This window comes from Piliocolobus tephrosceles, chromosome 13, assembly GCF_002776525.5.
Source record: "Piliocolobus tephrosceles isolate RC106 chromosome 13, ASM277652v3, whole genome shotgun sequence".
NCBI lineage: Eukaryota > Metazoa > Chordata > Mammalia > Primates > Cercopithecidae > Piliocolobus > Piliocolobus tephrosceles.
Genome location: NC_045446.1, coordinates 118,213,796 through 118,239,659, shown reverse-complemented (window position 1 = coordinate 118,239,659; position 25,864 = coordinate 118,213,796). Strand labels below are relative to the sequence as shown.

Below are 25,864 nucleotides of genomic sequence, written 5' to 3'. Positions count from 1 at the left end.
AAATTAGGCAGGTGTGGTGGCGGGTTCCTGTCATCCCAGCTGCTCGGAAGGCTGAGGCAGAAAAACATTTTTAAAAAACTTCTGATGACAGAGTCAAAGCAGAACAAGCCTTGGAAGATGTGCACATCAAACTGTCCTTCAGTGTTCTGTGGAAAAATGCCACTCACAATTCACTTTTTCACTTTTGAAAGGCTCATAGTGAGGGAAATCAGCCATAATAATGAAAGAACAAAAGAATGATTAAAAGGAAAGGTGAATAGGATTCATGAAAACACTTTGAGGCTGGGCACAGTAGCTCATACCTGTAATCCCAGCACTTTGGGAGGCGGAGGCAGGCAGATCATTTGAGGTCAGCAGTTCGAGAACAAACTGGCCAGTGTGGTGAAACCCTGTCTCTACTAAAAATACAACAACAACAACAACAAAAATTAGTGGGTGTGGTGGCACACGCTTGTAATCCCAGCTACTTGAGAGGCTGAGGCAGGAGGATTGCCTGAACTGGGAGGTGGAGGTTGCAGTGAGCTGAGATTGTGCCACTGCATTCCAGCCTGGGTGCAGAACAAGACCCTGTTTCAACAAACCAACAAACAAACAAAACAAAGCAAAACAAAACACTTCCCCCCCCAAAAAAAACCACTTTGAAGGAGCTGGAATTGTTTAGAAGAAAAAGAACTAGATTCTTAATGAAATAATATTTTAAAATCCAATTCTTTACTGAAGGTCATGAGAGATTCTATTTAAAATTAGTTAATATTTTGGTAAGGATTATATGTGCATGACATAGTGAAAAACCATTTTTTTAATTTTTATTTTTGAGACGAGTTTCACTCTCGTTGCCCAGGCTGGAGTGTAATGGCGTGATCTTGGCTCACTGCAACCTCCACCTCCCAGGTTCAAGTGTGTCTGTCTTTTATTCCTCTTCTCCAGCTGTTTTCCTCCTTGGAGACAACTACTGTTACTGGTATTGGTTCTCTTCTTCCATAGATAGTCTGCATTTGTTTCTCCTAACTCCTCATTTAAAACACAGATGGTAGCATAGCATACTGCACATACTGTCCTATACTTTTACCCCTTTCTTCTTTGCCTTAACAGTATTCCTTGGGCTTTGTTCCATATCATGACCGGAAGGGCTGCCTTGTTTTTTCATATACTCACTGTGTAGCATTCCATTCTATGGGTATTCTGTAATTTGTCTAGTTTTCTGTTCCCCAGGAAGTTAGGTGGTTTTTGCTATTCTATTTTGCTACTATAATGTCTACCAGAATGAATGTTTCTGTTTGCCTCTTACTTCTACTTGTCAAAGTAAAATAATTTCCTGAAAGAGAAATTGTTGGGCCAAAAAGATGTGCATTTTGAATTTTGGTAGATTTTGCTAAATTGCCCTGAACACAGGTTGTACCAGTTTCAACTCCCACCAGCAGGCATGTTTCTTTTCCCGTGTCCTCTTTCAGTTTGTTAAAACCTCTTAAAAGCTTTACCTATGTGATAGATTTTTAAAAAAATCATCTTATTGTGTGTTGTTTTACATTTCTAAGTGAAGTTAAATACTTTTAACATCTCTAAGTTTCTTTTATATTTATATCTGAATATTTATGTCCTTTGCCTATTTATCTTTTGTGTTCTTGGGTCTTAGAAATTTGTAAGAACTTTTTATATTTTAAATAAATAAACCCTTTGTGATATATTTCAAATTTTTTTTTCTCAACTTGTTTGCATTTTGACTTTGCTCATAATGTTGTTACTGTTCTTGGTTTAAAACATTTTATTTGAAAAGTTTTTAAAATTTATATATATATTTTTTGAAACAGAGTCTTGCTGTGTTGCCCAGGCTGGAGTGCAGTGGCATGATTATGGCTCACAACAGTTTTGAACTCCCAGGCCCAGGCGATCCTCCCACCTCAGCCTCCTGAGTAGCTGGGACTACAGGGTATACCACCACACTTGGCTGTTTTTTCCCCCCATAGAGATGAGGGCTCGCTACGTTGCCCAGGCTGGTCTTGAACTCCTGAGCTCAAGCAATGCATCCACCTCAGCCTCCCAAAGTGTTGGGATTACAGGCGTGAGCCACTGTGCTTGGGTTTTTATTTTCAAACATGAAAATTCAAGGAGACATCAGTGGATGTCTTTTTAATTTTTAAGTTAATCAGATACAATGGAAGGTAAGGGCTTTGCAGTTTGTTGCTGCTCAGTAAAAGACAAATAGCCATGAATATCCAGCAGGTCAATAGTTTCTGTCAACATGGCTCTTTTCTAAGTAACAGTTGTATTGTTGACAGTCATAGATGCTTTCACTCATTTCCCAGCAAGTCATTTTATTGCCACCATGACTGTTTGCAGTTTAAATGTGTAAAAACTTTGCATACTTTTTTTTGATGTTATTGTCAGCATCTTTGAACTTATGACACTTAAACTTTTTCTTTTGAGGACTGTGGACAAGCCCAGCTTTTATGTCTCACTCTGGATACTTGAGCAGAGATGCATATGGCGGTCCTTACTGAGAGGAAGGAAAGATGGGTATAATATTGGAAGGCATGAACCTAGGCAGGTCCCTAGAGCATACTTACCTTCTCTGCTTATTGTGAGCCTCCTTAACTGTGAGACTGTAACTGTGCTGCTCATGCGCTTGGCCCGTGGATGGTGGTATTCTTTCTAGTTTTCTGTTTACCTTTCTGGAGTCTGAGATCAAAAAAAGGAAACAAAGCCTGCAATTTGAAAATACCTGTTTTTAACTTACTAAGTGGAAACTTTGAGAAAAGTCAGTATTACAGAATAATTAGTAAAAAATCACCTTCATTTGGATTCTGCTTTTGGTTATGTAGGTCACGCAGCCTAAGGCAGTGGGAGGGTCTAGGTGTCACCCAGTATGGCAGTCAGACGCAGTGACTGTGCTGCCTGTGATTTCCTGTCTATATCCTGACTGTAATTAAACCAGCACCAGTACCTGTCACTGGGGTACCAGCCACACATCTGAGTATACATAAGTAGAGCTGAACAACCTGAATATTGGTGCTTTTTATTCCATGCCTGGAGGTCTAGTTGTTGTTTTTTTTTTAAATACAAGATGGAGACTGAAAGTGAGAGTAGCACTTCAGGGGATGACAGTGTCTTCTGGTTGGAGTCTGAAGTTACAATCCAGGTGACTGACTGTGAAGAGGAAGAAAGGGAAGAGAAGTTCAGGTAATTATGGAATTCACAGTTCCTTTGTCCTGTTTGCTCCCTACCCCCACCCGCACCCCTTTTTCTTCTCTGCATTTCAGTCTCTTTTCCAATAAGACTTTCTGTTTTCTGGGGGAAGGTTTGGAGCTGAAGGGAGCAGGTTTTGAGTTGTGTATAGCACTCCTCATTCCACAACTTGCCCTGAACTTGTAAAATGCATTTTACATGGCTTGTTAGAACACCAGGAGGAGAAGGTGTTAGACAGGTTTTGTAGTAGCCTTTCAGGAATTTCAAGTAGAGACTCATAATGAACTACTACCCCTTCCTGTATCTGATTTGTATCAAATAGATTTGATCTGAATTTGTATCTAATAGATTTTTCTTCCTCTTTTTCTTGGGATGTGGTGTGTGCGTGTGTGTGTCTGCGTGCCTGCCTGCTTTGTTGGCCTTATGCATGGGTATGAAAAATTTTGATTAAGTACAGATTGGTTATTTTGTGGCTTTGATCCTTACCCTTGCCTCTGATCTTATATCTCACACCCCCCTTGTCCCAAATCTCTCTTAGATTTTGAATCTCTGGTAGTGTTAATAACTTCATAATTGAAGTTTTTAGAGGATGCCTCCTGATGAAGCAACTCTCAGTTTAGTGTCAGTGGTGAAGAAAGATGTCTTAACCAGTTTGTGAAAACAGAACCAGTGTTTCATTCATTCTGTTGTACTGTTGCAAATTTTAAGAGACTTTATTCTGGCTTTTGTTTTTCATTCAGAGTTAGCAATTTAATACTTTTAGAGCATCACAAAATCTCTTGATGAAGTTTGAAGTTTGCACTGCATATTATCACTGCCACTCAATGTGCAATTAAACATCTTTTATAAGTTTACCTATGAGAACTTGGATAGGTGAATATACTATTTTCTTCAGATACTGTCTTTGTGTTTAATGCTGAAAAACAGTTTCTCCTTTTCTCTAGTCAAAGGATTTCTTTATCCACAAATTTTATTTTTTAAAGTCTAGCTTAAATGATGGAAGGGATTGAATATTGGGAACTCTTGATAACCCTCACTAAATTTTTTACTCAGGGGTTCAAATAAATGAGAAGTATATTTTAAATTTTAAAAGAATAATTTTCAGAGTATAAAAATGAATTATTTTATTAGCATATGATTATTTTTTGTCTGAACTTTCTCTTTTTCCCATAATTTTATTTAGCCTTTCAAATTTGCGTAAGTCCCTTCCTTTCTAAGGTATGCTAATTGTTATTCACATCTTCTGCTTTTTAATATAGTTTGTGTCTTGCTAACAATGAGTAGGAATAAAGTATTTGTTTTGTTTGTAATAAAACTTTTTGACCTGGCATTCAAATTATGGAAGTTATTTGGGTGTTTGTCAAAGGAAGAAACAACTTGGAACTTATTTTGTTGTTTTTTTTATAACAAATTTGGTACTGTAATCCTAGATTTACTTGTTAGTCAGTGGGCGTCTCTGGGATTTTCTTTTGACATTTAAAAGCAAATTTGTGTAAGATTGAGCTCTTCTTTTCCTTGGGAGTATGTGACAGCATTTTCATTCTGAGAAACTGAGCTAGTGATGTGTTGTTTAAGGAAACTATGATACCATAGGGCATTTGTCTTCTGTTTATAATTGTGTTTCCTATCTCAATAGCACCATGGCTCTCCTCAATCAGTTACATCTTTGCGATCTGATCTTATTTTATTTACAAATGTAACAAAGAGGTGTGGGCAAGGCCCAATTTCATGTAGTGTCTCTCACACATTCAGCAGTGAGGCATGAGGAAATGTGGCAGCAGGGTGGTTTCACAACCTCGTGGTGGCGTTCCTGCGAGACGCCTTGCAGGAAAATGGATGCGTGGGTGTGGAAGGGGAAGGGTCAGATAGAACTTGCAGCTGTAACCTTGGGAGGACCAAATAGTAGACTCAGTGTGGTATGACAGTTGTTTTTGTAAAATTAATGTAATAATTTAAAAAATGTCTTAATGTGTTTTTGTAAAAATCTCTGCTAATACATGCGACACCAAGCTGTCGTATTGGTTACATTTCCATTCACATACACACACACAGCTAATGAGATGAGGGCAAAAGGTTGTGCACTTTTCTTTTTCCCTGAATAGCTTCTAAACTACATTTTAAATGCACTCCTAAAAGCCTGCTCTTGTGTAGGTTGAGGCACCATGGCTACCTAGAATGTAGGCTTCTGGTGCTTCCAGGTGCCATCTGCTTTAGGAGGAGGTACTCTCAGAGACAAGTTAATGTTTGTCCAGTAGCTTTTGAAATAGCATTTATTTTTGGGCTCAGTTGGATGAAAGGATCCTTTTTATTACATGCTTGCACTATGGGAAGTTGCCAGTCTCCTTCATGGAGGTAGTTTAAACTTGTCTGCCACTGACTCGCAGATCTCTTATTTTCTGATTTCTTACTTGTAGTGTGAAGCTAGTAATCGGTATTATTACCTACCTTGTCATTGTGGCAAAATAGTTATTAGACTAGAATAGTTAGTCCTTACAATAAAATAGTTCCTAGAGATCATTAGAAAAATCCATCCCTGGATAAGAAGGAGGAATATAAGAAAACAAAAAGCATACATGTTTTAATTCTATCAAGAAAGAAAAACTTTATTTAGAAATTGTTATATGTAATGTACTAGGGCGTATATATGCCTAGTATATCATATCTACGGTATATCAGTTAACTGCTTATCACTCCTATAAAGCAGGTATCATTTTTCCTGTTTTCTCGATGAGGAATTTATGGCTCAGGGAGTCACATAGCCCACATTTGTCATGGTAGAGCAAAGTTTTGCGTGTAGTGGAGCAGAAATTTGAACCCAGGTGTAACTGACTTTGAAAGTGGAGACTAATGAAAGAGTTTCGTGGCTATCTGCTGCTAAATGCTATTTTCTGCTGATAACTTATAAGAGGCTACAGCTGATATCTCAGTTTTGAAATTCGTTTTTTTTGAGGAGGTTATGAGCACCAATGATATATACATTATGTGACCATCATAAAAATGAAGTAATGAACCCAATAAAGTGACTTTTAAAAAATGTGACCTCAGCTGGGCGCGGTGGCTCATGCCTGTAATCCCAGCACTTTGGGAGGCTGAGAAGGGTGGATCACGAAGTCAGGAGATCAAGACCATCCTGGCCAACACAGGGAAACCCCGTCTCTACTAAAAATACAAAAAAAATTATCTGGGCGTAGTGGTGGGCGCCTGTAGTCCCAGCTACTTGGGAGGCTGAAGCAGGAGAATGGCATGAACCTGGGAGGCGGAGTTTGCAGTGAGCCAAGATTGTGCCACTGCACTCCAGCCTGGGCGACTGAGCAAGACTCTTGTCTCTAAAAAAAAAAAAAAAAAAGAAAAAGAAAAAAAAGTGACCTCTAGTACACCTAGGAATCATGAAAGGTTCTAGTTGTTTGGCATTTGAAGGTAGAAATGTTTATCGTATGGTTTTGTTTAGACTTCCCTAATACCACATTATGGGCTGATAGCCTGGCAAATATGACATATAATGTGAAGCAGCTACAGAGATGATATACTGTATAATTGAACCATATTTTTGATCAGGATCTGTAGATGCCCAGATCGCTGATCTTCATGTGTATCTCCATTATTAAGGCAATTCATTTTAAGTGACAAGAAACCTCTGACTCTAGTTAAACTGGATTATTTGGTGAACATATTTTAATTTGGGGGGACAATGCCTTCATTCATTTATAGCATTATAGAACTCTAATGATACTTCATGCACTTGATTGGTTGGTTGGTTGCATTATTCATCCTCTACCTCAGGGGTTCCCAACCCCTAGACCATGGACCAGTTATCTTATTTGGAAGGATGCCACAAATTAGAAGCTATTGAGGCTTCTAATAAGTAGGTAATAAGGGTCTTTACTGTGGTATTATACATCTTTTAGGCCCACAATAGCCTTGAACTCCCAGGCCCAGGTGATCAGATTGGATCTAGATGATTTCTTTTAATGGCTCATTTCCCCTGGAAGCCCGTCAAACAGTTTCAAGATTTTCTGTTTTTATCACTATGCCTGTTCTTTTATCTTGTGCACAAATTCCTGATATCAGTTTTCCCAGCCAGTTTTAATGATCCCGGAAGTATAGAGAGGGAATATTAACAATTAATTGAGGTTGGTCTTGGTGGCTCACACCTGTAATCTCAGCACTTTGGGAGGCCGAGGCAGGCAGATCACCTGAGGTCAGGAGTTTGAGAACAGCCTGGCCAACATGGTGAAACCCTGTATTTTACTAAAAATGCAAAAATTATCCAAGTGTGGTGGTGGGTATCTGTAATCCCAGCTATTTGAGAGGCTGAGGCAGGAGAATCGCTTGAACCTGGGAGGCAGAGGTTGCAGTGAGCCGAGATCATGCCACTGCATTCCAGCCTGGGTGACAGAATGAGACTCCATCTCAAAAACAAACAAACAAACAAACAAACACACACACAAAAAACAAAACAGAAAAACCCAATTAACTGTATGTCCATACCAGTATCACACCCAGACCCATTTTATACTGTGTGGCTTTTCAAAGGCATCTCATCTTTAATAACCTGTTACGTATGATGTCAAAAAAGATGTATATTTTGCCCAAAAAGATATAACTTATATTGCTTTGTAACCTTGAAGAAACATCTAGGATTTACTTTAGCTTGTAAAATGTTATTTTAAAAAATTATTTTTAATTTTGGGGGGGTTCCTAGTGGGTGTATATTTTTATGGGGTACATGAGATGTTTTGATACAGGCACACAGTGTGTAATGATCATATCATGGAAGATGGGGTAACCATTCCCTCCTGATGGGGTATCCATCCCTGCAAGCATTTACCCTTTGTTTTATAAATAATCAAAGTTATTTTTCAGTGCACAATTTTAGTTATTTTTGTTATTTTAGTTATTTTCAATGTACAATTAAATTATTATTGCCTATAATCACCATATTGTGCTATCAAATACTAGGCCTTATTCATTTACTCTAACTACTTTTTGTACCCATTAACTATCCCCACCCACCCCCCAACTACGCCCCCACCACCCTTCCCAGCCTCTGGTAACCATCCTTCTACTCTCTGCATCCGTGAGTTCAATTGTTTTGATTTTTAGATCACACAAATAAATGAGAACATGTGACGTTTGTCTTTCTGTGCCTGTCTTATTTCACTTAACTTAATGACCTCTAGCTCCAACCATGTTGTTGCAAATGACTAAATCTCATTATTTTTATGACTGAGTAGTACTCCATTGGGTATAAGTACCACATTTTCTTCCATTCATCTGTTGATGGACGCTTAGGTTGCTTTCAGATCTTGGCTATTGTGAACAGTGCTGCAAGAAAATTGGGAGTTCAGATCCTCTTCAGCAGACTGATTTCCTTTTTTTTGGGTATATGTCCAGCAGTGGGATGGCTAGATCATATGGTCGCTCTAGTTTTAGTTTTTTTGAGGAACCTCCAAACTTTTCTTCATAGTAGTTGCCTAATTTACATTCCTACCAACTATGTGTGAGGGTTCCCATTTCTTCACATTTTGCCGGCATTTCTCACTGCCTTTCTTTTGGATATAAGCCATTTTAACTGGGGTGAGATGATATCTCATTGTAGTTTTGATTTGCATTTCTCTGATGATCAGTGAGGTTGAGCACTTTTTCCTGTACTTGTTTGCCATTTGTTGCTGTCTTTTGAGAAATGCCTGTTCAAATCTTTTGCCCATTTTAAAATTGGATTATTACATTTTTTTCTACAGAGTTGTTTGGGTTCCTTATATATTCTGGTTATTAATCCCATCTCCCATGGGTAGTTTACAAATATTTTCTCCCTTGCTGTGGGTTGTCTCTTCACTTTGTTGATTGTTTTCTTTGCTGTGTAGAAGTTTCTAAAATATTCTTTTAACATTAAGTTTAACACTCACCCAACATGCTCTCTCATCAGTGAATTTAATAGTGATCAGCAAAGTCTGATGTGAACCTCCCTTAATCTCAGAAAATTTCAGGCAGTAATGGAGGCCAGCCATTAGGCTGTCTTCGTAATCTGCGAAATGAATCTGTCTTAACCATGAGGCATGCCAGTACAAGGCTTTCTTGGTATTTTAGTAATTAAGCCCTTTGGGATGGAGTCCAGGGTGGGCCTTTCTTGTATCTATCGGTATGAGTATTTTGATGTTCACGAAAGGCCCTAGAGTACAGAAACTATATAAACCTGTATAAAAGTTCCTGGTTATTAGGTTGTTTAATTAAAGTTAAAAAGTTTAAACCCAAACCTAATTTTTCTAACTCTTGCATTTCACTTCGGCACTAAACTCCCTTAAATAGTCAGTGGGACTTTCAAAAATAAATGGGAATCCCCGAAACATTTAAAGCTCTATTTACAAATTAGTCAATTTTCTTTCTTTTTAAATTAAACATGTCAAGTGACTAGCTTAGCAAGGTAATAATCAGAGCAAGCACAACCTTCCCAGATACGTAATTTTGAAAGTTTCACTATACTTTTCTTTACATTAATGATTAATTTCCCTTTCCATGTTCTCATAATCATACATGTATTTTCTGTATTTGAAAATAAAATAATTTCTTTCACCCAGGTTTTCTCTCTCTCTCTCTCTCGTTCTCTCTCTCTTTCTGTGTATGTGTGTTTGTGTTTCAAATCATGGTTCTCTTTTCTCCTCTACTTCTCTCCCTCATAAAGTAAGATCTTTAGGAAACTTCAGCTTCCTCCTGTCAGTCTCATACTTCTAGATGAGACTTTTGAAACTCTTTTTCATCCATTCTGCCTCAGTTTAATGTTTCTTGTTTTTTCATTCAGATTTAATTATTTGTGTCATTGTTTAGTGCTTATGTTGCTTCTTCTCTGTATCAGATTCTATCTTAATGTATCTGTTTTGAATCATTTGTATTTGCTTGATATCTTCAATATTTTTGTTCAGTTAAATTCTCTGGGTGATGTTCTCTGATTTCTTATATAAGTTTAAATACCAATCTGTTTTTTTCTTTTTCTTTGTAGGTAACATGTTCTTTTTGCCTGAATACTTGTTAAGAGTTTCTTTTTTATTGTTAGTTATGTATATTTTGTTATCAGTTCTTTAGTTTGAAACTTAGTGAGTTGTTTAGTTTGGAACTTAGTGACTTTCAGTCTACAGAGTCAAACCTTTGTGTTAGGGAAGAAATTTTGTTGTTTCCTATTATTATTGCCTTTGCCTCTATTAAGTCCCCTTAATCTTTTCTTTTATGATATATTTCTTTTTACATTTTACTTTGTGAATTGAAGTTTTTTTGTACTTGTTCTCTTAGCTCACTAATTTCATCTTCTTTTTTTAATTGTTCAAATTCAATTTGAGTAGAGAAATTATTTTTAAGGGTTCTTCACATATAGATGTAGAAACACAAGGTATTTGTATAATAATATTAGGTTATTTTCTTTCTTCTTGAGCTTTGGAGCTTTATTCATTCAGTGTACATGTTCTGTTTTATTCTGACTATTCAGAACCTATCTTTTAACTGCTAAGCAAAATATCTGCGCTTCTTTGCCCTTTCCCCTACTGTGTTTTCTTCAGTAGCCCTATGATGCATATGGCTCTGCCTTGCTTCTTTTAGGGGCACACACCCACATTAGGAGCCCTAGTGCTTCTGGTCAGTTGTTAAATTTCTTTACAGGATAATTTTCCAGTTTTTGTTAGTACCCTGGGGGCAAGCATCTCTCTTGTTGTGGAGAGGAGTGGGGTATAGCCCTTGAACTTCTGTTTTTCTCTTTAGGTCAGTATGATCCCACTTGCTTTTAAGTTTTTCAGTCTTTTTGTCTTTCAGAAGTATATCAAAGTCTGATCTCTGGCCTTCTGGTGCCATCCATACCATTCTGTTAAGGATTTATTTTTTCCTATTTAACTTAATTTTTGAGAACTTGGAAAGATTTGCTTCCTTACATATATGCAGTCTAGGATTGGCAGTCCTCTGGGAAGTTTTTTTCATAGATTTTGAGGGGAAACTTCTCTGCAGGGAACATTCACTGAGGCAGAATCATGGTGCCTTTCATGCAATTTGGTGGGTCTTAGGAGTGTGAATGGCTGCTTCAGTGTCCTCTTCAGGCTGGCGAGTGGGGTCTTCCAGGAAAAAATAGTTTACCACATCTGGAATGACCAAGATATGGTCAAGCATTCCACTTTTCCTATCTGCACAACAGGGCTTCAAATAGTGTATCAAACAATAACTAGTGAAAAGATACAATGGAAGAAAAAGTGCCACTTTCAAGAGCAACAAAGAAGATAAGACACCAGAAATAAACTTAACAACAAACTCTAAAACCTACATGATAAAAATGTAAGACATCATTGAAGAACATAAAAGAAGTTTGGAACAATTGAGTAATATGCCTTGTTCATAACTGGCAATATACAGCACCATAAAGATGTTAGTTTAAGTTAATTTATAAATTTAATGTGATGATAAGAATCCTTTTTAAAAAACTAAATTGATCTTGGCTAAATAATTTAACCAAGAAACTGTGTAGGAAAAAGAAAAAGAACAAGGGTAGTGGATATAGAGGACTTTTGCAACCAGATGTTGTAGTGTGAAGTCTTAGTCTCAGTAATTAAAACTCGTTGGTTATGGGACATGAAGAGAAGGTATTATGGTATAGAATGGAAATCCTAGAAATATACCCACATTCGTAGGAACATTTAGGTATGGTAAAGATGACTTCTCAAAAGCCAATGGAGATAATATGTACTATTCAGTAAATAGTTTTGAAGAAACTGAATATTCACCTGTGGAAATAAAGAAAATAGGAATCCTACCCATACCAAGGATGAATTACAAATGATCAAAGATTTAAATGTACTACATGAAAACATAAAAATTTTTAAAGGAAGACTGGGTGCAGTGACTCATGCCTGTAATCCCAACATTTTGGGAGGCTAAAGTGGCAGGATCCCTTGAGGCCAGGAGTGTGAAACCAGCCTGGTCAACATAGCAAGACCCTGTCACTACAAAAGAAAAATTAAAAACTTAGTCTGGCATGGTGGTACATGCCTGTAGTCCCAGGTATTCAGGAGACTGAAGTGGAAGGATCTCTTGAGCCCAGGAGTTTGAGGCTAGAGTAAGCTATGATTACGCCACTGCACTCCAGCCCTGGTGACAGAGCAAGACCCTGTCTCAAAACAAAACAAAACAAAACAAAAATGTTAATAGAAAACATAGAGAATTAAAACAATTTTTTTCTATAATAGGAAGGCATTTTGAACTATGATTTAAAGCAGTAAAAAAAAAAAAAAAAAAAAAAAGCCATGAAGGAAAGGGTTGAGAAATGAGGCTACATAAAATATAAAACATCTACATTACAAAAAACAAAATAAGCAAGGACAAATGACAACCTGGGAAAAATACTTGGAACTCATATTACAGATGAAGGATTAATCTTAATATACAAAGAACTAAAAATGGTTAAGAAAAAGTCCAACAACCTAATAGAAAAATGGGCTAATATATAAAAAGAATTTTTTTTACTGTTCAAAATTTGTTTTTCAGATAACTTGTACATATATAGAATGACACAGAAATGTATAAACTTATTGTAGCATTGTTTGTAATAGCAATAGATGGGAAATAATTTATTCAAGTATCCATCAGTAGGGGATTAGTTAAATAAATTATGGAATAGCTACACAGGGGAACATTATATAGTTGTGAAAACATCAAAGAAGTTCTATGAATTGATATGGAAAGTCTCCAGGAAAAGTTAGAGGAAAACAAGGTATACAACAATGTGTAAACCGACTAAGGAGCAGCATATTTACACGTTTCTTTTATACTCTGTGTGGATGTATTTTTTTCATTCATATGAATAATTTATGTGTGAATATATACAGCTATAGTAATAAAGTTTGGAAGAATATATAGGAAATTGATTACCTTGGCAGGTAGAGAATTTAATGGGTTGGAATTGGGCAGATTGGAGACAGGGATGGAAATAATTTTTCTTTATATACCTTTTTGATTTGTGTATGATTCAGTTGTAATACCTATGAAGAATTATAGTATATAAGACATTTTGAATGGGAAGTGACCAAAACTGAATTCCAACTGGCTTCAGCAAACCTCTGTTCCATAGTCACCACCAATATAACTGTCCCCATCAGTGTTAGAGAGTTAGTTTCTTTATTTTCTAGGAATTCTGGGAATATTAGATTTATGTAAGTGATTATTAGTCCATATAGGCTAACCAGAACAGAGTTCCTGTATTTTAAGAGGCTGTGCAATCTAATTTACTAGTATCCTCTGAAAGTAGGAAAATTTATTGCACTCTATGATAGCAGATAATAGCTTTTATCAGTTCCAGGCACACAGAATGCTGGTAGTCTCAGATTTATATCATCAGCCATGGGTAAAATGAATAGAGAACACCAAACTGAGCACTTAGGACATATCTCAAAGAGCTGTTCCCTCCAGTGGAATTGAGGCATATTTCTACAGAGACAGACAAAAATTGACTACCAAACCAAATTCTCCGTTGCTGACAGAGAGTAGATATCAAAATGGTCTGACCATAAAATGGACTTCCAGCCATTGTTGCCACCAGTGGATAGTAACTGTTGCAGAACCGGAACCAAATCTGGCAAAGAACAAGAAATAAAAACAGATCGGAATAATAAAAAGAGAAAGACATGCTGCTTGGAATTTATTCCAGGGACCAAGAAAAGATATTCCTGGGAGTAAACAGTCCCTGAGGTGCAGTTCCTGGGCAATATGCTGTATTTGTCTTGAGAAAGAAATGTGCTTGGACTTCTCTGTGGAACTTCAACATTGTCAAGTGTAATTTTCATAAGTTATGAGCAAGAATCTCATGCAAATAAAATGAATATATGACAGATATTTACATAATTTCTTAATGAGGAAAACAGCAAGATGATGAGGCTGGTTCCCATAATCTTTCAATTTGGGGGAAGTAGTTTTCTCTCCTATTTTTCATTTTCATTGAATGCATTCAGGTTTAAATCTGAAGATGTTTTACAGAAAACTCTGGTAAAAAATACAGCAGTAGGTTACTTAGGTTTTATGGTTGGCAGTCCTTAACTACAGCTTTTTTGTTAGATACGCAACTACAGTCAAACACCTTAAGGATAAAATTTGTCCATAATTTTAAAAGCATAGAACAAGAGAGTCAAATAAATGGATACTAAATTTCTTACGGAGTTGATTCATCATTACATGGCCCATAATGTATATAAATATAATTTTTACACCTCTTAAACTGTGTAACATTTACCAATAAACTTTTACACTTTGAGGCATAACACATGTAGTAAAGTCTACAAATCATAAATGTACAGCTTGATTAATTTATACATAATATATACCCAGATAATCACAACCCAATCAAGATATAGATTATTTCTAGCACACTGCAAAACCCTTGTCCCTTCTAGTCAGTACTTCTCCCAAAGGTAACTATTATTTTGACTTCTGTCACAATAGATTAATTTAGCTTGAACTTAATGCCAATAGAATTATATAGCATGTACTCTAATGTCTGATTTCTGTTGCACATTTATGAAATTCATCTACCTTTTGCAAATTCCTTTTTATTTATGAGTAGTCTATTGTACGAAAAATATTAAAACTATATATTGTATTGTTGATGTATTTTTTGCCTTAATAAATAATTGTATATAGTGATATATGTAAATACATTTGTTTTTTTACATATTGACCGTGTAAACCAGTGATCTTGCTAACTTATTTTAAATTGCTTATAGAGCCTTTTAGATTGTTTATTAACATGTCATGTCTTCAAATAAAGAAAAATGTTTTCCTTTCCAATTTTTACATTTTTTCTTGCTTTTTTCCCCAAGTGAATAAGACCTCAAGTACAGTGTTGAATAGAAGACCACATTCTTATCTTGTGCATGATCTCAGTGGGAAATCATTCAGTATTTCAGTGTTAAGTGTGATGCTTAGCTGTATTTGTGTTTTTCATTAATTTTCATTAAAATATTTTAAAGAATTTATGAATAGGTATTAAATTTTACCTATTGAAATTATATGTGATGGATTACATTTATTGATTTGTGTATGTTGAACCAAGCTTGCATCCCAGGGATGAAGCCAAATTGATCGTGGTAGATAAGTTTTTTGATGTGCTGCCGGATTTTTTTTTACTGCAATGTAGTTGAGAATTTAATTTAATCTTTTTAATGTTCACAGGCTTTCTGTTTATGGCTCCCTTTTTATTATCTATATTGTAGATTCTCCTTTTTTTTATTGATCAGACTTCTTCTAGGGATTGTTCATTTTATTAATCTTTTAAAGAATCAACCTTTGGCTTTGTTTTCTCTTTTATACACTTACTATCTATTTTATTGATTTGTTATTTAAACATTTTAATATACTTTCCTTGAATTAATTTACTATTCTTTTTCTAGCTTCTTGTGATAGAAGCTTAGAAGTATTAATTTTTCAAGTTGTCTCATTTCCAGTAATATGCATTTAGAGCTATGAATTTTGCTAAACACCTCTTTAGTTGTATCCCACACATTTTCATCTATTGTATTTTCATTATCATTCACATAAAAAGACTTTCTAATTTCCATTGTGATTTTTGTATTTGATTTATGAGTTATTCAGTATTGTGTTTCTTAATTTCCAAACACTTAGAGGAATTTCTAGTTATCTTTCAGTCACTGATTTTTAGTGCAGTACTGTGGTGGTCACAAAACGTGATTCATGATTTAAATTTTTTGAATTTGTTGAGACTTGGTCTCCTAGCATTTAGTCTATTTGTTGTTTCATATATGCTTGAAAAGAATGTGAAAGAAAAAAAAGAGTTTTGTAGTTGTTGAGTTTAGTGTCCTGTGTTAGGTTCACACTGGAAAATTGAATTGTTCAAGTTATATACTTATGGTTTTGTCTGCTTATTCTATCAGCCATTAAAAAATTTTTAAAAATCTAAAAAAATTCTCTGGCTGCTTTTAAGAATTTCTCTTTGTGTTTGGTTTTTAGCAGTTTGACTGTAATTTACCTATGGTTTTAATTTTTTAAAATTCTGCTTGAGATTTATAGAATTTCTTTGAATCTTTAGTTTGATGATTTCATCAGTTTTGAAAACTTTAGCATTCATTTTCAAATATTGCTTTTGTCATATTCTCTTTTTTTAAAAAATTATCTCCCTTATCTCTGTCATCAATTTAGACATATTTGAGATCTTTTTTTTAAACCAAGTCTCTCATCCTGTATACTATTTTGTGTGTTTTCTGTTCCTTTTTTCTCTGTGTTCTTCAATGTGGATATTTTCTACTGAACTATGTTCCAGTTTACTAACCCTCTCTTTAGCTATGTTTATTGTTCCACTAAACTTGTCTAGTTAGTTCTTAATTTCAGATACTGTATTTTTCAGTTTTAGAATAAACATTTGATTGTATGGATTCCAATTCTCTGTTGAAATTCATCATTTCTCTCCTATTTTTTACTTTCATTCAGTTGAATGTATAAATCATAAATGTTTTTAGCAACTTGATAAAAACTTATCTAAATTCTTATGTATCCCTCTTCACCCCATACTGTGTTCCAGAAAAGTAACTGCTTGTCATCCATCTAATCTCAGAGAGGCTTGTGTTTCCATAGTGTTTAAACTAGTTGGTTGCCCTGAGACCTCAGTTTTCTGTTGTGTCCTAGAGAAGTTAGGATTTCCAGATTATCTATTTTTTTATTTATTTATTAATACTAGGCTAGGAGTGATGCTGTTTACAGCTTTCTGCATCATAGGCAGAAAAGTACAAATGCCATTTGAAAGTCTCTGATAATGCTAAGATCTGAATGAAATGTGAGTCTTTCTGGTTTGACTTTTTTTTTCTCAATTTTCACTAGTTCTTGTTTTTTTTTTGAGTGTGCCTCATAATGTTTATTGGATACTAGATAATGTGGATGAAAGATCTGCGGAGAGTCTGGAGAATGTTTTTTCCTCCAAAGACAGTTAATTTTCTTTCCCATACTTCTGATTCTGTCAAGGCTTGGTTTGGGGCTTTGTTAGAATTTTTCTATTGCTATTTTGTCCATACTCTTAAGGCGTGGCTTTTTTAGAATCACATCTAAGAGCTCAGGGGTTTTTCAGTGCTCCTCCATCTTGGCAGTGCTTGCTTGCCAGTCCATCTCCTCAACATTAATGAGCTGCTAAAATGTCTACTTGCCTCTTTACTTGGTTTGGTTTGTTTTGGGTTTCTTGGCATCCTGTCCTACATATTTGTAAGCTTAGGAATCAGTTAATAATTTGAGGTGAATTTTGCTGTAGATTTCTGGGCTCTTTCTTTGTAGGTCTTTTTTGGGGGTATTTTGCCTCCTGAATTCCTCCCTGCTTTGGTAATCCCAGCCTCCAACCTCTGCCTTCTCATCCCACTAAGATTACAGTTATTATCTTGGTCTCTATTTCCCGTGATTGATTTGAAAAATTATCTGATACAAAAAGAAGGATTAAATGTGGAATTTGCTTGATTGGGCTTTCCTTCTCTCAAAGTTTGTAGCCCTGGAAGTCCCATCTGTATTGGTTGCTTTCTGTTGCCTTCAGATAAGCTGTTTTATATGTTTTGCCCAGCATTCATAGTTGTTCTCATTGAAAATGCTTATTTGTTGCACTCTGCTCCATTGATTGGAACCAGAAATACCATGTCTGTTGTTTTTTCTGAAATGATACCAAAGCTTAGCACAGTTCTCTAAATATTGATTCAGAGTAACTAATTGTTGTTGCAAATCTTTTCAAGGTTCAAATTGTGTTGAACTGATAAAAATTAGTTTTTATATAATAATCATGGACCATAAAGGTTAACTAGCTATAAACCTTATTTTATCTTCTGGAATAAAAGCAGGTGTTTGGTACATTAGGAGAGACCTCTGAAAGCCAGAGTAGAAATAAAGGATCACTGCTATTCACTTAAGCTCTTTTAGGTAAACTTCAAATCTGACTTGTAGTTTTTCTGCTCTTTCAGTGTGATCATTGGAAGGCTTTCATAGAATTGGAAATTCTTATCTGAATCTTTCATGTTTTGATCTCTAGGAAGATGAAGTCCTCAGTACATTCTGAAGAAGATGATTTTGTTCCAGAGCTACATAGAAATGTACACCCTCGAGAGCGGCCTGATTGGGAAGAAACTCTTAGCGCAATGGTAAATCAGTTTTATACAATTGTTCATATATACATATATATGTATATATAGCACTTATATAAGGAAAAGGAACTGAGGACACATTACACAAATTTTGTTGCTTTGTTCATTTATTCAGGAAATATTTACTGAGTGAATACTGTATATTTGGCACTGTTGTAGAGTCTGTGGGCAGAGTAATAGGGTTACAGAGTGGTAAAAATACAGTGTGAAAGGATAGGTGCTAATTATATAGAGTAGTCACAGATGGCCTCTGTGGGAAGATGAGGTTTGATCAAAGACCTGAAGGAGGTGAGGGAGCGAGTAGCGTGTTGATCTGAAAACACATCATTTTAAGCAATGGAAGAACAAGTTACAGGCTGTGGCATAGGATTAGAGAACAAGTTGGAAGAAACACAAATAGCATAGTGTGGCTGAAACTGGATGAGAAAGAAATGAGGTCAGAGAAGTGGTTTGGGTGGGTGGAAAGCAGATCATGCAGTTTCTTGTACTTTATTGATGAAAACTTTGGCTTTTTATGCTGAGTGAGATGGGAAACCATTGGAGGATTTTTGGCTGAGCAGTGGCACAGTCTGACTTAAAATGTTAAGTCTCAGGTTACTGTGAGTAGGAGGAGGCAAAAGAGGAAGTAAAGAGAATCTGTGTGTTATAATTAATAGATAAATAGTGATAGTAGCTTGAACCAGGACGATAGAGAGAATTGGTTAGATGCTATAGTTTTACTGATAAAGCCAGCCGTTTTGTCAATGAATGGGTAATAAGAGTATGAGATAAAGTTATATTAAGAACGGCTTCAAGTTTTTTGGCTTCGTCAACCTGAAGGATGGAATTTATAGTACTGAGATGCTGGAAAAGAAGTTTTTGTTGGGGGATAGGTGGAAAAGTCAGCAGTGTAGTTTTTCACATGATACATTTTAGATACTCATTTAGTTTATTAAAACTTTTTGTAACAGGTCTATTAATAAGAATGAAGAAATTCTTCTTTTGTGGGAGAGGACATTTTACTTAACTGGTTAAGAGTCAGTGTTCTCTGTCAAAATAAAATGCAAATGTTCATCTATCGGTTCTGATCTGTAATGATATTTTACTTATTTCGTTTTTGAAAATGTCTTTCACTCAAATAGGCACAGCAAATACTGACATAAATTCACAAACATTTTAATTGAACATATTTGTCACTAGGAAGGCATTTATAGAGTTCTGTTAGATTCTCTTCTTGATACTTGCCTTTTAGCATGTTACTACATTTTCTATTAATCAATTCCAATTAAAGATTAGGTGGAAGTTCTCAGTTGCACAGTTAAATGGAATCTGCAGTATGGAAATTTACTTTGCATTTGCATGTGATCTGAAAAACCCTACTGGACCTGTAGTTTGAGCTCAGAAAAAAAATATTCACTACCCATTTGTATGGGAATGGCAATCTCCCTTCTTGTTTTAATATTTGATAGTTTGGGATGCATGGACAGTAGCTTGTGATTACTTGTGATTCTCAGAATACTAGTTGTCATTAAGATGACTTTATTGTCAGTGTTTCTTGTATATAAGCTATGTTTTCTCTTGTAATTGTACATTAAGTTCGCCAAGAAATATCATCAAGTCTACAGTAAAAACTAATTAGCAAAGTCATTTAGTATTCCATAATAGATGTCAAAATATGTATATCTAAAGCCTTTTTGTATTCTACACATATTTTTTACCAAAATTGATTATAATATATCTTAGTAGATTCCACTTCAGGTTGTACTGAATTAATGTTTGCTCAAGTTATGTGAGAATATTCTTGCCTGTAGTTGTCCCATGCAGACTGTTCATAGGAGCTAATTCTTCACCCACTTCACACTCAACATCGACTACTCAACAACAATAGCAATATTGGTTCCATTTTTTGACTTATCAAGAGTCAAGGAAAACCACTTAAAATCATTTGCCTTCTTTAAGTGACTATTGATTTGCTTCCAATGTCCTCAACTTTTTAAAAATATTATTATTATGTGTAATTTATTTTAGATTTTTTAAATTATACTTTTAAGTTCTGGAGTACATGTGCAGAACATGCAGGTTTGTTACATAGGTATACATGTGCCATGGTGGTTTGCTGCACCCATCAACCTGTCATCTTCATTAGGTATTTCTCCTAATACTATCCTTCCCCTAGCCCCCAACCCCGCGACAGGCCCCGGTGTGTAATGTTCCCCTCACTGTGTCCATGTGTTCTCATTGTTCAACTCCCACTTATGAGTGAGAACATGCAGTGTTTGGTTTTCTGTTCCTGTGTTACTTTGCTGAGAATAATGGTTTCTAGAGTCATCCATATCCCTGCAAAGGACATGAACTCATCCTTTTTTATGGTTGCACAGTATTTCATGGTGTATATGTGCCACATTTTTTTTATCCAGTCTATCATTGATGGGCATTTGGGTTGGTTCCAAGTCTTTGCTATTGTGAACAGTGTTGCAGTAAGCTTATGTGTGTATTTGTCTTTATAGCAGAATGATTTATAATCCTTTGGGTATATACTCAGTAATGGGATTGCTGAGTTAAATGGTATTTCTGTTTCTAGATCCTTGAGGAGTCGCCACACTGTCTTCCACAATGCTTGAACTAGTTTACAGTCCCACCAACAGTGTAATAGTGTTCCTATTTCTCCACATCCTTTCCAGCATCTGTTGTTTCCTGACTTTTTAATGATCGCCATTCTAACTAGCGTGAGGTGGTATCTCATTGTGGTTTTGATTTGCATTTCTCTAATGACCAGTGATGATGAGCTTTTTCATATGTTTGCTGGCCGCGTAAATGTCTTCTTTTGAGAAGTGTCTGTTCATATCCTTCGCTTTTTGATGGGTTTTTTTTTCTTATAAATTTGTTTAAGTTCCTTGTAGATTCTGGATATTAGCCCTTTGTCAGATAGATAGATTGCAAAAATTTTCTCCCTTTCTGTAGGTTGCTTGTTCACTCTGATGATAGTTTCTTTTGCTGTGGAGAAGGTCTTCAGTTAAATTAGATCCCATTTGTCAATTTTGGCTTTTTTTGCCATTGCTTTTGGTGTTTTAGTCATGAAGTCTTTGCACATGCCTATGTCCTGAATGGTATTGCCTAGGTTTTCTTCCAGAGTTTTTATGGTTTTAGATCTTATATTTAAGTCTTTAATTCATTTTGAGTTAATTTTTGTATAAGGTGTAAGGAAGGGGTCCAGTTTCAATTTTCTGCATATGGGTAGCCAGTTTTCAAAACACCATTTATTAAATAGGGAATCCTTTCCCTATTGCTTGTTTTTGTCAGGTTTGTCAAAGATCAGAGGGTTGTAGATGTGTAGCATTATTTGAGGCTTCTGTTCTGTTCCATTGGTCTATATATCTGTTTTGGCACCAGTACCATGCTCTTTTGGTTACTCTAGCCTTGGAGTATAGTTTGAAGTCAGGTAGCATGATGCCTCCAACTTTGTTCTTTTTGCTTAGGATTATCTTGGCTATACAGGCTCTTTTTTTTGGTTCCATATTAAATTTAAAGTAGCTTTTTCTAATTCTGTGAAGAAAGTCAGTGGTAGCTTGATGGGGAATAGCATTAAATCTATAAATTACTTTGGGCAGTATGGCCATTTTTACAATATTGATTCTTCCTATCCATGAGCATGGAATGTTTTTCCATTTGTTTGTGTCCTCTCTTATTTCGTTAAGCAGTGGTTTGTAGTTCTCCTTGAAGAGGTCCTTCATATCCCTTGTAAGTATTTTATTCTTGTTGTAGGTATTTTATTCTCATAGTATCATCATCCTAGGTATTTTATTCTCTTTTAGCCATTGTGAGTGGGAGTTCATTCATGATTTGGCTCTCTGTTTGTTATTGGTGTATAGGAATGCTTGTGATTTTTGCACATTGGTTTTGTATCCTGAGACTTCGCTGAAGTTACTGATCAGTTTAAGGAGATTTTGGGTTGAGATGATGGGGTTTTTTAAATATACAGTCACGTCATCTACAAATAGAGACAGTTTGACCTCCCCTCTTCCTATTTGAATACCCTTTATTTCTTTCCCTTGCCTGATATCCCTGGCCAGAATTTCTAGTACTATGTTGAATAGGAGTGATGAGGGAGAGCATCCTTGTCTTTTGCTGGTTTTCAGTGGGAATGATTCCAGCTTTTGCCCATTCAGCATGATATTGGCCGTGGGTTTGTCATAAATAGCTCTTATTATTTTGAGATATGTTCCATCAATACCTAGTTTATTGAGAGTTTTTAGCATGAAAGGGTGTTGAATTTTATCGAAGGTATTTTCTGCATCTATTGAGATAATTGTGGTTTTTGTCATTGGTTCTGTTTATGTCATTGGTTCTGTTTTGTTATTGGTTCTGTTGCGATGGATTATGCTTATTGATTTGTGTATGTTGAACCATCCTTGTATCCCAGGGTTGAAGCCGACTTGATTGTGGTGTATAAGCTTTTTGATGTGCTCCTGGATTCGGTTTGCCAGTATTTTATTGAGGATTTTCACATTGATATTCATCAGGGATATTGGTCTGAAATTTTCTTTTTTTGTTGTGTCTCTGCCAGGTTTTGGTATCAGGATAATGCTGGGCTCATAAAATGAGTTAAGGACGAGTCTTTCTTTTTCAGTTGTTTGGAATAGTTTCAGAAGGAATGGTACCAGCTTCTCTTTGTACCTCTAGTAGAATTTGGCTGTGAATCCCATCTGGTCCTGGGCTTTTTTTTTTTTTTTTTTGGTTGGTAGGCTATTAATTACTGCCTCAATTTCAGAACTTGTTATTGGTCTATTCAGGGATTCGACTTCTTCCTGGTTTAGTCTTGGGAAGGTGTATGTGTCCAGGAATTTATCCATTTCTTCTAGATTCTAGTTTATTTGTGTGGAGGTGTTTATAGTGTTCTCTGATTGTAGTTTGTGTTTCTGTGGGATCAGTGGTAATATCCCCTTTATTATTTTTTATTGTGTCTATTTTATTCTTCTCTCTTTTCTTCTTTATTAGACTGGCTAGCAGTCTATCCATTTTGTTAATCTTTTCAAGAAACTAGCTCCTGGATTCATTGATTTTTTTAAAGGGTTTTTTTGTGTCTCTATCTCCTTCAGTTCTGCTCCTGTCTTACTTATTTCTTGTCTTCTATTAGATCTTGAATTTGTTTGTTCTTGCTTCTCTAGTTCTCTTAACTGTGATGTTAGGCTACCAATTTTAGATTTTTCCCACTTTCTCCTGTGGTCATTAATGCTGTAAATTTCCCTCTAAACACTGCTTTAACTTGTCCCAGAGATTCTGGTACGTTGTGTGTTTGTTCTCATTGGTTTCAAAGAACATCTTTATTTCTGCCTTAATTGTGTTATTTACCCAGTAGTCATTCAGGTGCAGTTTGTTCATTTTCCATGTAGTTTGTGTGGTTTTGAGTGAGTTTCTTAATCCTCAGTTTTATTTTGATTGCGTGTTGTCTGAGAGACTGTTATGATTTCCATTCCTTTGCATTTGCTGAGGGGTGTTTTACTTCCAATTATGTGGTCAATTTTAGAATAAATGTAACATGGGTGCTGACAAGAATGTATAGTCTGTTGATTTGGGGGTGGAGAGTTCTGTAGATGTCTATTAGGTCCGTTTCGTCCAGAGCTGAGTTCAAGTCCTGAATATCCTTGTTTATTTTCTGTCTTGTTGATCTGTCTAACATTGACAGTAGGGTGTTAATGTCTCCCACTATTATTGTGTAGGAGTCTAAGTCTCTTTGTAGGTCTCTAAAAACTTGCTTTATGCATCTGATGCTCCTGGGGTTTGTGTGTGGACATCCTTTTTGTAGATGTTGATGCTATTCCTTTCTGTTTGTTAGTTTTCCTTCTAATAGTGAGGTCCCTCTGCTCCAGGTTTGCTGGAGTTTTCTGTAGGTCCACTACAGACCCTGTTTGCCTGGGTATCACCAGCAGAAACTGCAGAACATCAGAGATTGCTGTGTATTCCTTTCTCTGGAAGCTTCGTCCCAGAGGGGCATCTGCCAGATGCCAGCTAGAGCTCTCCTGCATGAGGTGTCTGTCGACCACCGTTGGGAGGTATTTCTCAGTCAGGAGGCATGGGGTTCAGGAACTCACATGAGGAGGCAGTCTGTCCCTTAGCAGAGCTCCAGTGCTGTGCTGGGAGATCCGCTGCTCTCTTCAGAGTCAGCAGGCCGGAACATTTAAGTCTGATGAAGCTGCGCCCACAGCCCCACCTTCTCCCAGGTACTCTGTCCCAGGGAGATGGGAGTTTTATCTATAAGCCCCTGGCTGGGGCTGCTGCCTTTCTTTCAGACATGTCCTGCCTAGAGAGGCAGTCTGGCTGCAGTGGCTTTGTGGCTCTGTGGTTGGCTCTGCCCAGTCCCAACTTCCTGGTGGCTTTGTTTACATTGTGAGGGGTAGCTGCCTATTCAAGCCTCAGTAATGGTGGACGCCTCTCCACCTACCAAGCTCGAGCATCCCAGGTCAACTTCAGACTGCTCTGCTGGCAGTGAGAATTTCAAGGCAGTGGATCTTAGCTTGCTGGGCTCCTTGGGAGTGGGATTGGCTAAGCTAGACCACTTGGCTCCCTGCCTTTAGCCCCCTTTCCAGGGGAGGGAATGGTTCTGTCTTGCTGGCATTCCAGACGCCACTGGGGTATGAAAAAAATACTCCTGCAGCTAGCTCGGTGTCTGCCCAAATGGCTGCCCATTTTGTGCTTGAAACCAAGGCCCTGGGGGCATAATCACCTGAGGGAATCTCCTGACCTGCAGGTTGTGAAGGCCATGTGAAAAGCATAGTATCTGGGTCGGAATGCACCCTTTCTCACGGCATAGTCCCTCACATCTTCCCTGGGCTAAGGGAGGGAATTCCCTGGCCCGTTGTCCCTCCCAGGTGAGACGATGCCCCAGTCTGCTTCACCTCGCCCTCTGTGGGCTATACTCACTGTCTAAACCAGTCCCCGTGGGATGGGTCGGGTCCTGCAGTTGTAAATGCAGAGATCACCCGCCTTCTGCATTGATCTCACTGGAAGCTACAGACTGGAGCTGTTCCTATTCGGCCATCTTGTCAGCCACCTCCCAATGTCCTCAATCAACTCTTTAAGCAACTGTTCTCACCAGTAGGTTTAAACCAGTTTGTTTTTTCCGACACATTTCTTTCACTGCTGCAATCAAATATGATTTGATAAACTCACCATTGGTAAATAACTTTCCTTGCTTGCTGATAAATGAACTACTAGGAAATGTACTTAGGTTGCAATCTTGTTCTTTTTGTGAAGAAATTCTGTGTGGTGATGTACTCAGTTTTAGAATTTTCTAATTTTTCAGAGTGTTACTTCCTGTGAGTTGAGAATATTGTGATGAGTGCTTAGTTTGGTAATGTCAATGTATATTCCATTATTTTAGCATAACTGTGGTGTCATTGTATGATAAACACAGTGTTTTGCAATCTAATTTGATAACAAAATAATAGATATTCACCTGTGCCTTAAACGTATGACACTCAAAGTATACCTCTCTCTTTTCTTATTTTTATTCCTATGTATATATATTGATAATTTAAAAAAATGTGGTATGATAATACATGTGGAAA

At 36.5% G+C, this 25,864-nt stretch overlaps 1 protein-coding gene across 1 annotated transcript in view; it reads left to right on the top strand.

Annotated features, from left to right (window-relative positions):
* Nucleotides 1-3,061: 3,061 nt before the first annotated feature.
* The window catches only part of ARHGAP32 (Rho GTPase activating protein 32), a 215,795-nt gene continuing 192,992 nt past the window's right edge, over nucleotides 3,062-25,864 (top strand). Inside the window, exons 1-2 of the mRNA XM_023208637.2 lie at nucleotides 3,062-3,177; nucleotides 18,209-18,317. Coding sequence (XP_023064405.2) covers nucleotides 3,062-3,177; nucleotides 18,209-18,317 — 225 coding nt within the window. The remainder of the gene's footprint in view (nucleotides 3,178-18,208; nucleotides 18,318-25,864) is intronic.